Source organism: Hyla sarda, chromosome 4, assembly GCF_029499605.1.
Source record: "Hyla sarda isolate aHylSar1 chromosome 4, aHylSar1.hap1, whole genome shotgun sequence".
In the NCBI taxonomy this organism is placed as follows: domain Eukaryota; kingdom Metazoa; phylum Chordata; class Amphibia; order Anura; family Hylidae; genus Hyla; species Hyla sarda.
Window position 1 is genome coordinate 34019136 of NC_079192.1, and position 13257 is coordinate 34032392.

Here is a 13257-nt window from a genome sequence, read left to right on the forward strand (position 1 = left end):
AAATATCAGGTTTCATTTTTACCGAAAAATGTACTGCGTAGAAACGGAAGCCCCCAAAAGTTACAAAATTGCGTTTTTTCTTCAATTTCGTCGTACAATTATTTTTTTTTCCGTTTCGCCGTAGAATTTTGAGTAAAATTACCGATGTCACTGCAAAGTAGAATTGGTGGCGCAAAAAGTAAGCCATAATATGGATTTTTAGGTGCAAAATTGAAAGGGTTATGATTTTTAAAAAGTAAGGAGGAAAAAAACGAAAGTGCAAAAACGGAAAAACCCGTGGTCTTTAAGGGGTTAATAGAAGTAATTTACAAATATGTTTAACTTTCTGGCACCAGTTAATTTAAAAAAATAAAAAAAAGTTTTCCATGGGAGTACCCCATTAAATCAATGTAGAACCAAGGTGCAGTAACAAGACCTGACCACCGGGTGTCGCACAACGCGGATGTGCGATCTGACAGCGCTTGCAATTTACCATAAATCCATTGCGGGGCAGCAGAGGACAGAAGTTAGAGCACGGAAGTCTCCGCGCAGTACTTGCTCACCACCACACGAGGCCGCCCTAGAGACATCCGTACTTGACAGCTTGCAATAACCCCGCACGGCCATTAGGTGTCGCCAGTATAAAACCTGCGGAAGCCTTTGGCTCCATACACCGGAGCAGGCGGTGGGGTGGGCGGTCATGGGGCGGGTGATGGGCGTCGCTGCGGGTTGTTCTGCCGGGATCGGGTCAGCCCTGCTCCGGCCGGTACAGTTGCTGCTGGAGTTGCGGTCGGGGACGCGATGGCGGCGGCTGCGGAGCGCAGGGCCTTCGCTCAGAAGATAAACAGGTGCGGGCTGGGGGGAGGCGACAGGTGCGCTGCAAGGTGGAGGATGGGAGTGGGAGTAGTCAGTCAAGGTGGATGATGGGAGTGGGAGTAGTCAGTCAAGGTGGAGGATGGGAGTGGGAGTAGTCATGGCTCTGGGCTGGGGATATTTGCATTATGTGCTGTTTGTGAAGCGGGGGAATGCAAATGGGACGTGGGCTGCTGTGGGACTACAACGACCAGCATGCACTGACAGCTGCTGGAGAGCGGGGCATGCTGGGAGTTGTAGTGCAGTGGCAGCCATTTATCTGGAGGTTAACTATAGTGTCACCTGTCTGGATACAACTTGTTGCAAAACTACAACCCACAGCTTAAACTGACTACTGCTCAATGACCAGGCATGCTGGGAGTTGTAGTTTTACAACAAGATGGGGAACACTGACCATCTAGGATCATACAGGACTGGCACCATGTCCATCTTTTTGTTGGGACCCTATAAAAGTCACATTAGCCCCTGGAGAGTCATTGGGGGTTACGGTATTATTAGTTCTGCAACTTTCTAATAGACTTCCTAAACTTTTTTTTTTTTTCCCCCAATATCTGCTTGCTGTCAGTGAACAGAACCCTTAGGCTAGGTTCACACTACGGAATCTCCAGACAGAAAATTTCCGCCCGGAGTTTCCGAGTGCGGCCAGCGCAAACTGAATCAGTCGGCACTAGGACCGTGCGGACACTACAGTCTCCAATAGACTGCGATGTGTTCCGCGAGTATTTCCGCCTGAAGAATGAACAACGCCATTCTTCAGGTGGAAATTTCCAAGCGGATTTTCCGTTCACAAATTCCGCTTGGCAAATTCCGATGTGTGAATTTGTGAACGGAAACCCATTCACTACACTGTACATTTTAGCAAGCGGAATTTCTGCCTGTAATTTCAAAGAGGAATTGCAGGCGGAAATTCCGTAGTGTGAACCTAGCCTCAGGCTGGGTTCACACTGCAGAATTTCTGCCGGACATTGAGCCGGCGGTACTAGGACCGAGCAGACTGCATTGCTGCCCCCCGTAGACTGCAATGCATTTCTGGGTGGATCTTTTTGGGAGCTCTGCTCAGAAATGCATTGCCATCTATGGGGACGGCAATGTAGTCTGCGCGGTCCTAGTGCCGCCGGCTCGATCTCTGGCAGAAATTCTTCCCAGAAATTCCAGTGTGAACCCAGCCTTAGGGTCTATTCACGCTGCAGAATTTCCTCAAGCAGAATTCCTTCTCAAATGAAAGCCCAATACACTTCTATAGGGTGCTTTTTTTCTGCAGAATTTCTGCTTGGATTCCGCGGAAGCGGAATTGGGGCGGATGAGCAGAAAGTTTGCCCTAATCGGAAATTTAGAACCTAATCGTTCATAAGTCTCATCGCTGAGAGTTTATTCCTATTGTATCACAGTTGAGAAACACTTCAGATATTTTACCTGCGCTGATACATTGGAACGAACTAGAAGGGGGTTAGAACGGGACCGTTCTTGTGTACGTACCGAGGCTAAAAATCTATACAGACTTTATACGTCTCATCGCTGAGTTTGTTACAGTTGTGTCCTAAACATTCCAGACATTCTGCCTGCGCCGATACATTGTAACGAAATAGAACAGGTTTGGTATGGACGCTACTAAGAGGGTTTTGTCCAGACTGGATATGACAGGATCGGAGATTTAGCGGTGAGAGTTTTTATTTTTTTGTCTGCTGATGGAATTGAAAAAGTTTCCATTCACTGACAGCAATCGGAGCTTTTGAATTGAAATGCTAAGTGCAATAGGAAAACTGTAGAACTCTTCATTCTAAGTGTGGGAACTGTCACTGACTAATCTGCAGGGTCAGCACCTTCTGGCAGATGCTGCGGGATGGCGAGATGTGACCCCACTGACACATTGTGACGCTCATTTATATTCATGAGAGGAAAAATATGGAAAATGTGATCCTGTAGACTCGGGGTTCCCCCTTTATATAAGAATAGAGCCCCCCCACCAGTCTGAGGTGTAACATTACAGTAATCCATTCAGCTCGGCTACAGTATAGTGATCGGAGTCCTTCCCTGCTGCCGCACCATCTGTTCAGACAGCTGAGCCCAACAATGGCTGCAGGCGGCTCGTCTGTCTGTGTGCAAACTGTGAGAGGAACGGGGGCAATAAGGAGCGGGGCCAAGGACGAGACGGAGGGGGAGTCACAGGCCGCAGACTTATAGAAGACATCTCTGACTGTAATAGGAGGATCAGGAGCCGGGGTACTGTAATAAGGTGTTATAGGGTAATGAGAGGATCAGGAGCCGGGTTACTGTAATAAGATGTTATAGGGTAATAAGAGGATCAGGAGCCGGGTTACTGTAATAAGATGTTATAGGGGTAATAAGAGGATCAGGAGCCGGGTTACTGTAATAAGATGTTATAGGGTAATAAGAGGATCAGGAGCCGGGTTACTGTAATAAGATGTTATAGGGTAATAAGAGGATCAGGAGCCGGGTTACTGTAATAAGATGTTATAGGGTAATAAGAGGATCAGGAGCCGGGTTACTGTAATAAGATGTTATAGGGTAATAAGAGGATCAGGAGCCGGGTTACTGTAATAAGATGTTATAGGGTAATAAGAGGATCAGGAGCCGGGTTACTGTAATAAGATGTTATAGGGTAATAAGAGGATCAGGAGCCGGGTTACTGTAATAAGATGTTATAGGGGTAATAAGAGGATCAGGAGCCGGGTTACTGTAATAAGATGTTATAGGGTAATAAGAGGATCAGGAGCCGAGTTACTGTAATAAGATGTTATAGGGTAATAAGAGGATCAGGAGCCGGGTTACTGTAATAAGATGTTATAGGGGTAATAAGAGGATCAGGAGCCGGGTTACTGTAATAAGATGTTATAGGGTAATAAGAGGATCAGGAGCCGGGTTACTGTAATAAGATGTTATAGGGTAATAAGAGGATCAGGAGCCGGGTTACTGTAATAAGATGTTATAGGGTAATAAGAGGATCAGGAGCCGGGTTACTGTAATAAGATGTTATAGGGTAATAAGAGGATCAGGAGCCGGGTTACTGTAATAAGATGTTATAGGGGTAATAAGAGGATCAGGAGCCGGGTTACTGTAATAAGATGTTATAGGGTAATAAGAGGATCAGGAGCCGGGTTACTGTAATAAGATGTTATAGGGTAATAAGAGGATCAGGAGCCGGGTTACTGTAATAAGATGTTATAGGGTAATAAGAGGATCAGGAGCCGGGTTACTGTAATAAGATGTTATAGGGTAATAAGAGGATCAGGAGCCGGGTTACTGTAATAAGATGTTATAGGGTAATAAGAGGATCAGGAGCCGGGTTACTGTAATAAGATGTTATAGGGGTAATAAGAGGATCAGGAGCCGGGTTACTGTAATAAGATGTTATAGGGTAATAAGAGGATCAGGAGCCGGGTTACTGTAATAAGATGTTATAGGGTAATAAGAGGATCAGGAGCCGGGTTACTGTAATAAGATGTTATAGGGTAATAAGAGGATCAGGAGCCGGGTTACTGTAATAAGATGTTTTAGGGTAATAAGAGGATCAGGAGCCGGGTTACTGTAATAAGATGTTATAGGGGTAATAAGAGGATCAGGGGTCGGGTTACTGTAATAAGATGTTATAGGGTAATAAGAGGATCAGGGGTCGGGTTACTGTAATAAGATGTTATAGGGTAATAAGAGGATCAGGAGCCGGGTTATTGTAATAAGATGTTATAGGGTAATAAGAGGATCAGGAGCCGGGTTACTGTAATAAGATGTTATAGGGTGATAAGATGTCTGTATAGGGCTGTGATTATAACTTATAGTTCTCTGAAGTGACTTTAGTCATTTCTGAGTTTCGGCTCTCCAGATATCCCTTCGCACCCCGCCCCCACCATATCTATTTTTTAGCCCTGGTTTCCCTCGTCCTCCCCTCTCCCGCGTCCTGTTATTGTGTTGGGAACGCAGGACTTCCTCTCCTATCGGACTGTCCTCTCGTGGGAGACATGACATGGCTTCGAGTAGAGTGTGAGCTCTGTTTTCTCATTATCCCTTGTTTAGAGTGTCAGCTCTTGGGGGGAGGGTGTCCGGACTCTTCAGGTTCCCCTCGTGTGGGCCGATGATTTCGCTCTATCCTTGGGGTTTATCTGTCTTAGGTCTCTTTGCTTTGGGTTTAGCGTTGATGTAACTTGGTGAATAATTCAGAATGTGACCTGGAAATATTCAGTTCCCTCCCTGTCTCTGGTGAAATGTAGAGCAACCGGTTTAATGTGTCGGTGATTGTACTTGTGATATGAGCCGTCTGCTCTTTTGTCAGGAGAGTACCACTATCTGCACCGCCGATCCACCTCCCCCACCCTGGGGCATTATAAGGCTATTGGGGATCAGCTGGGTATTGTAGGGGTGTCTGCTCTATATCTGTGCTAATGGACCATACTGTAGTCCGGGGTATTGACTATAGAGTCATAAGACTTATCCTTAAAGGGGTACTCCAGTGGAAAACTTTTATTTTTTTTTATTTTTATTTTAAATCAACTGGTGCCAGAAAGTTAAACAGATTTGTAAATCACTTCTATTAAAAAATCTTAATCCTTCCAGTACTTTTTAGGGGCTGTATACTAAAGAGAAATCCAAAAAAGAAATGCATTTTCTCTGATGTCATGACCACAGTGCTCTCTGCTGACCTCTGCTGTCCATTTTAGGAACTGTACAGACCAGGAGAAAATCCCCATAGCAAACCTATGCTGCTCTGAACAGTTCCTAAAATGGACAGCAGAGGTCAGCAGAGAGCACTGTGGTCATGACATCAGAGGAAATGCATTTCTTTTTTGGATTTCTCTTTAGTATACAGCCCCTAAAAAGTACTGGAAGTATGAAGATTTTTTAGCATAAGTGATTTACAAATCTGTTTAACTTTCTGACACCAGTTGATTTTAAAAAGTAAAGTTTTTCCACGGGAGTACCCCTTTTAAGGACATTATGAAGGACTGTTTGGTTTGCCTCAAACATGTCTAAGGATGGAACCCTATTAATTTAAAGGGGTACTCTGGTGGAAAACTGTCCAGAGCAGGAGAAAATCCCCACAGCAATCTATGCTGCTCTGGACAGTTCCTTATATGGACAGAGGTGTCAGCAGAGAGCAAGACAGAAAAGAATTTCCTCTGTAGCATACAGCTGCTAAAAAGTACTGGAAGGGTAAAGATTGTTTTTTTTAATAGAAGTAATTTACAAATCTGTTTAACTTTCTGGCATCAGTTGATTTGAAAAAAATAAAATAAAAATGTTTTCCAGTGGAGTACCCCTTTAAAGGGGTACTCCGCCCCTGGCATCTTATCCCCTATCCAAAGGATAGGGGATAAGATGTCAGATCGCCGGGGTCCCGCTGCTGGGGACCCCGGGGATCGCCACTGGGGGACCCCGGGGATCGCCACTGCGGCACCCCGCCATCATTACTGTACAGAGCGAGTTCGCTCTGTGCGTAATGACGGAGCGATACAGGGGCCGGAGCAGCGTGACGTCAATGCTCCTTCCCCTTAATGAAGTCTATGACAGGGGGTGTGATGACCGCCACGCCCCCTCCCATAGACTTGTATTGACAGGAGCGGGCCGTGATGTCACGAGGGGCGGAGCTCTGACGTAACGATGCTCCGGCCCCTGTATTGCCCGTCATTACATGCAGAGCGCTCTCGCTCTGCGCAGTAATGATAGCGCGGTGCTGCAGCAGCGATCCCCGGGGTCCCCAGCAGCGGGACCTCGGCGATCTGACATCTTATCCCCTATCCTTTGGATAGGGGACAAGATATCTAGGGGCGGAGTACCCCTTTAAGTCTGTGGACATTATGAAGGACTGTTTGGTTTGCCTAAAACATGTCTGAGGATGGAACTCCCCCTTTAATTTAACCATTAGTGAGTATACACAATGCTATCTTGTCATTGTGATAACTTCCATTGTTCCTTTCGCTCTCCCTGCGATGTTCTTCACCACAGCTTTCGCTGGCCTCACCGTAGAGCGGATCTCGTGGTTTATGACATCACTGCCTCTGTGTATATGACCTGTATAGGGTTAGGTCATGTGTACTACAGGAATGATAATGGGTTAATTGTATACTATTACATCACCCGACCTCTATCATCTTCATGCCCGTGTTTACTAGCTGGCACATTGCTCGCCGTTGTTTTATTGTTGTAATTATACATTGTTGGCGCACATTATGATGATGTTTTTCTCACCTTTTTTTTTTAATACTGAAGCATGGGCTTGGTATTTGCCGAAAGATTCCTGGATGCGCCTGTCGCCTGCAGGAAGCCATTTTATTTTTTATTTTTTTTATTTTTTTGTGTTAGTCCGTTTCCTATGGAATAAAATGGCCGTCTCTCTGCTATACTGGCCATTATGGTTTTGGGGGCGTTATTAAGTAAAATGTAATTACGTGACCAGGAGACCTCAAGGATGCCATGGCCCTTGCTGTATAGCGCCCCCTATATTTAGGGCAATTTGTCTATTGGTGCCAACCTGCTGAATTACGCCAGATAGAGCAGGGTTTTTCCTGGCAACGAGCCTCCAGCTGTTGAAAAACTACAACTTCCAGCATGCCCGGACAGCCTTTGGCTGTCCGGGCATGCTGGGAGTTGTAGTTTTGCAACAGCTTGAGGCACCCTGGTACCGAAGCGCCCCCCCTCTTACAAATTTTACCTCACAGTATTTACAGTTTGTGTTTTTAGCGCCCGACTAAATGCTTCTCTAAGATGAGCGGTGTATAGTGGTCAGTGACTGGTCCTGACCGACAATCTCTTCTGTTTTGTACTTTCAGGACCATGTTGGAGTGTACAGAAGGATGATTTTTACCTGATTCGAAAGAAGGGGGGGGTCAAAATCAACAAAAATCGAAGCCATTTTTTTTTTGTGTTAGTCCGTTTCCTATGGAATAAAATGGCCGGCTCTCTGCTATACTGGCCATTATGGTTTTGGGGGCGTTATTGAGTAAAATGTAATTGCGTGACCAGGAGACCTCAAGGATGCCATGGCCCTTGCTGTATAGCGCCCCCTATATTTAGGGCAATTTGTCTATTGGTGCCAACCTGCTGGATTACACCAGATGGATCAGGGTTTTTCCTAGCAACGTGCCTCCAGCTGTTGCAAAACTACAACTTCCAGCATGCCCGGACAGTCTTTGGCTGTCCGGACATGCTGGGAGTTGTAGTTTTGCAAGAGCTTGAGGCACCCTGGTACCGAAGCGCCCCCCCCTTCTTTGAATTTTACCTCACAGTATTTTTAGCGCCCAACTAAATGCTTCTCTAAGATGAGCGGTGTATAGCGGTCAGTGACTGGTCCAGACCGACAATTTCTTCTGTTCTGTACACTCCAACATGGTCCTGAAAGTACAAAAGGATGATTTTTACCTGATTCGAAAGGAGGGGGGGGGGGGGGTCACCTGACAGTATCAATTTGTTCCCTTTTTGCTTTTTTTTTTATTTTATTTTATTTTTTGGTTGCATTTTGATCGGTGAACTCTTATGCATCTCGGTAAGTTCACCATTGAAAACAAAAAAATTCATGTTAAAAATACAACAAAAACCACACAGTGTGAACAGAACCGTAGTCTGGGGTGCTGGGGAGTATGTGATCCACACAAGATCCTTAGGCCTCATTCACACTGCACATCTAAGGCTGCGTTCACGTCACGATTTCTCCATCCGACTTGAGTAAATGATTTTATAACTTAAAATCGTATATAAAGTCAGATCCATTAAAAAAATCGAATCCATTACACACGTCCGATTTGATCCGCATCCGATTTCACATGATTTTTGTTCAGATCTGAAATCGGGTTTGACCACCAAAAATCGAAGCCATTTTTTTTGTGAGTCCGTTTTCTATGGAATAAAATGGCCGGCTCTCTGCTATACTGGCCATTTATGGTTTTCGGGGCGTTTGAGTAAAATGTAATTACATGACCAGGAGACCTCAAGGATGCCATGGCCCTTGCTGTATAGCGCCCCCTATATTTAGGGCAATTTGTCTATTGGTGCCAACCTGCTTAATTACACCAGATAGAGCAGGGTTTTTCCTGGCAACGTGCCTCCAGCTGTTGCAAAACTACAACTTCCAGCATGTCCGGACAGCCTTTGGCTGTCCGGACATGCTGGGAGTTGTAGTTTTGCAAGAGCTTGAGGCACCCTGGCACCGAAGCGCCCCCCCCCTTCTTCGAATTTTACCTCACAGTATTTGCAATTTGTGTTTTGAGCGCCCGACTAAATGCTGCAGATAGGATACTTTTCTCTAAGATCAGCGGTGTATAGCGGTCAGTGACTGTTCCTGACCGACAAGCTCTTCTGTTTTTTACTTTCAGGGCCATGTTGGAGTGTACAGAAGGATGAGTTTTACCTAATTCGAAAAGGGGGGGGGGGCACCTGCCAGGATCAATGGGGGACATGTATCAAAGATTTCCCCCCTGTTTTGTGTGTATTTTTTGCGCACGTTTTGGTAGAGCATGTCCTCAGGATGTGGCTGAATCGGGGTACCTTGGAGTGACATCTATAGTATGCATGGATTTATTAACTGCATACTTTTTATTTTTTTTTTTATTTTTTTTTTTTTTTTTTCACCCAAAATTTTGCCGCAAGAGCTGTTTTTTTTGCGCAAATATAAGCCATCTTGGACTTAAGCGTTTCATGGACTTTAGCGCTTCTGCACATAATTTAGAATTCGGGAAAAGGGGTAAACTGCTTCGACCATACACAAATAATGATACATGTCCCCCAAGGTGTTTTTTTTTTTTTTTTTTTTTTTGCTTTTACACTGTGCATTTTTTGGGTTGCATTTTGATCGGTGAACTCTTATGCATCTTGGTAAGTTCACCATTGAAAACAAAAAAAAATTAATGTTAAAAATACAACAAAAACGCACAGTGTGAACAGAACCATAGTCTGGGGTACTGCGGACTATGGGATCCACGAGGGGATCACACTGCAAAAATCTCGTGTATTAAAATCACAAGATCCTTAGGCCTCATTCACACTGAAGATCTAAGGCTAGGTTTACATCACGATTTAACCATCCGATTATCGGACCGCAAAATCGAACGAAATCGGATTGCAAAAAATCGTATACAATGGTACGTAAAAAGTTCTTAGCTATCCGATTATTTGCATTTGTTGTCTATCATTAAAGGGGTATTCTGGGCAAAAACATCTCATCCCCTATCCAAAGGATAGGATGTCTGATCGTGGTGGGGCCCGCTGCTGGGACCCTCTGCCATCTCCCTGCAGCAGCCCACATTCTATGCGGAGCGGTGTCTGAAGTTTTGGAATCCGCCGAGCTTCCGAGACGAGGACGTGATGTCACGCCACGCCCCCTCCATTAATTTCTATGGGAGGGGGCATAACGGCCGCAACGCCCCCTCCCATAGACTTGAATGGAGGGGGTGTGGCGTGATGTCACGTCCCCGTCTTGGAATCCCAACGGTTTCCGAAACTTCAGGCGCAGCTACGCATAGAATGTGGGCTGCTGCAAGGAGATCGCGGGGGGTCCCAGCGGCGGGCCCCCCAAGTGATCAGACATCTTATCCCCTTATCCTTTCGATAGGGGATAAGATGTTGTTGCCCGGAATACCCCTTTTAATGAATGGAAGTCAATGGATACGACTTAGCGTGCAGATTTGTATGATTTCAAAGTAAAAAATCTTAAGAAGTAGGATGGTAAAATCGTGATGTGAATAAACGATTCAGAGGTTTATTGGCAAACCTCAGCCAGACCTGTACATTTGCTTTCTTGAGCAGGGGGACCTTGCGGCGCTGCAGGATTTCAGTCCTTCACAGCATAGGGTGTTACCGATTGTTTTCTTGGTGACTTTGGTCCCAGTTGCCTTGAGATCATTGACAAGATCCTCCCGCGTAATTCTGGGTTGTTTCCTGACCGTTCCCATGATCATTGAGACTCCACGAGGTAAAATCTTACATGGAGCCCCCGACCGAGGGGAGATTGACAATTTATTATTTTTTTTTCCATTAGGGAATATTCGCACCAACTGTTGTAAACTTCTCACCTAGCTGCTCGGCGATGATCTTGTAGCCCATTCCAGCCATGTGTAGTCTACAAATGTTCGGTTTTGGTTGTGGTAAAGGAGTACAACACAGGTAACAAGCTGAGATTATTAGCACTCCCTTTAAGAGAGTGCTCCTAATCTCAGTTTTTCCTGATTCATCGAATACTTATTTTACTCAAAAAAAAAATGCAGTTGCATTCATAACTTACAGTGCATAGTGAAAGTATTCGGCCCCTTTTAACTTTTCAACCTTTTGCCACATTTCAGGCTACAAAGAAAGTTATAAAACTGTAATTTTTTTTGTGAAGAATCAACAAGTGGGACACAATCATGAAGTGGAACGAAATTTATTTGATATTTCAAACTTTTAACAAATTTAAAAAAAATGAAAAATTGGGTGTGCAAAATTATTCAGCCCCCTTAAGTTAATACTTTGTAGCGCCACCTTTTGCTGCGATTACAGCTGTAAGTCGCTTGGGGTATGTCTCTATCAGTTTTGCACATTGAGAGACTGAAATTTTTGCCCATTCCTCCTTGCAAAACAGCTGGAGCTCAGTGAGGATGGATGGAGAGCGTTTGTGAACAGCTGGAGCTCAGTGGGGTTGGATGGAGAGCGTTTGTGAACAGCTGGAGCTCAGTGGATTGGATGGAGAGCGTTTGTGAACAGCTGGAGCTCAGTGAGGTTGGATAGAGAGCGTTTGTGAACAGCTGGAGCTCAGTGGATTGGATGGAGAGCGTTTGTGAACAGCTGGAGCTCAGTGAGGTAGGATGGAGAGCGTTTGTGAACAGCTGGAGCTCAGTGAGGTTGGATGGAGAGCGTTTGTGAACAGCTGGAGCTCAGTGAGGTAGGATGGAGAGCGTTTGTGAACAGCTGGAGCTCAGTGAGGTTGGATGGAGAGCGTTTGTGAACAGCTGGAGCTCAGTGGATTGGATGGAGAGCGTTTGTGAACAGCTGGAGCTCAGTGAGGTTGGATGGATAGCGTTTGTGAACAGCTGGAGCTCAGTGAGGTTGGATAGAGAGCGTTTGTGAACAGCTGGAGCTCAGTGAGGTTGGATAGAGAGCGTTTGTGAACAGCTGGAGCTCAGTGGATTGGATGGAGAGTGTTTGTGAACAGCTGGAGCTCAGTGGATTGGATGGAGAGCGTTTGTGAACAGCTGGAGCTCAGTGAGGTTGGATGGAGAGCGTTTGTGAACAGCTGGAGTTCAGTGAGGTTGGATGGATAGCGTTTGTGAACAGCTGGAGCTCAGTGAGGTTGGATGGAGAGCGTTTGTGAACAGCAGTTTTCGGTTCTTTCCACAGATTCTCGATTTGGATTCAGGTCTGGGCTTTGACTTGGCCATTCTAACACCTGGATATGTTTATTTGTGAACCATTCCATTGTAGATTTTGCTTTATGTTTTGGATCATTGTCTTGTTGGAAGACAAATCTCCGTCCCAGTCTCAGGTCTTTAGCAGATTCCATCAGGTTTTCTTCCAGAATGGTCCTGTATTTGGCTCCATCCATCTTCCCATCAATTTTAACCATCTTCCCTGTCCCTGCTGAAGAAAAGCCCAAACCATGATGCTGCCACCACCATGTTTGACAGTGGGGATGGTGTGTTCAGGGTGATGAGCTGTGTTGATTTTACGCCAAACATAACGTTTTACATTGTTGCCAAAAAGTTTGATTTTGGTTTCATCTGACCAGAGCACCTTCCTCCACATGTTTGGTGTCTCCCAGGTGGCTTGTGGCAAACTTTAAACAACACCTTTTTATGGATATCTTTAAGAAATGGCTTTCTTCTTGCCTCTCTTCCATAAAGGCCAGATTTGTGCAGTATACGACTGATTGTTGTCCTATGGACAGAGTCTCCCACCTCAGCTGTAGATCTCTGCAGTTCATCCAGAGTGATCCTGGGCCTCTTGGCTGCATCTCTGATCAGTCTTCTCCTTGTATGAGCTGAAAGTTTAGAGGGACAGCCAGGTCTTTGTAGATTTGCAGTGGTCTGATACTCCTTCCGTTTCAATATTATCACTTGCACAGTGCTCCTTGGGATGTTTAAAGCTTAGGAAATCTTTTTGTATCCAAATCCGGCTTTAAACTTCTCCACAACAGTATCTCGGACGTGCCTGGTAAGTTCCTTGTTCTTAATGATGCTCTCTACGCTTTAAACGGACCTCTGAGACTACCACAGTGCAGGTGCATTTATACGGAGACTTGATTACACACAGGTGGATTCTATTTATTGTCATTTAGGTCAACATTGGATCATTCAGAGATCCTCACTGAACTTCTGGAGAGAGTTTGATGCACTAAATGTAAAGGGGCTGAATAATTTAGCACCCCCAATTTTTCAGTTTTTTATTAGTTAACAAAGTTTGAAATATCCAATAAATTTCGTTCCACTTCAT

The 13257-nt window shown here is 45.1% G+C and overlaps 1 protein-coding gene across 2 annotated transcripts in view; it reads left to right on the forward strand.

Moving 5' to 3' along the window:
- The first annotated feature begins 703 nt into the window (after positions 1 to 703).
- The window catches only part of DOCK6 (dedicator of cytokinesis 6), a 148611-nt gene continuing 136057 nt past the window's right edge, over positions 704 to 13257 (forward strand). The window contains exon 1 of one of the 2 annotated variants that reach the window (XM_056570464.1): positions 704 to 827. In XM_056570464.1, coding sequence (XP_056426439.1) covers positions 781 to 827 — 47 coding nt within the window. In that variant the 5' untranslated portion in view covers positions 704 to 780. Of the gene's footprint in view, positions 828 to 4584; positions 4849 to 13257 lie in introns of those variants that run through there. The other variant, XM_056570465.1, reaches the window with a different exon arrangement.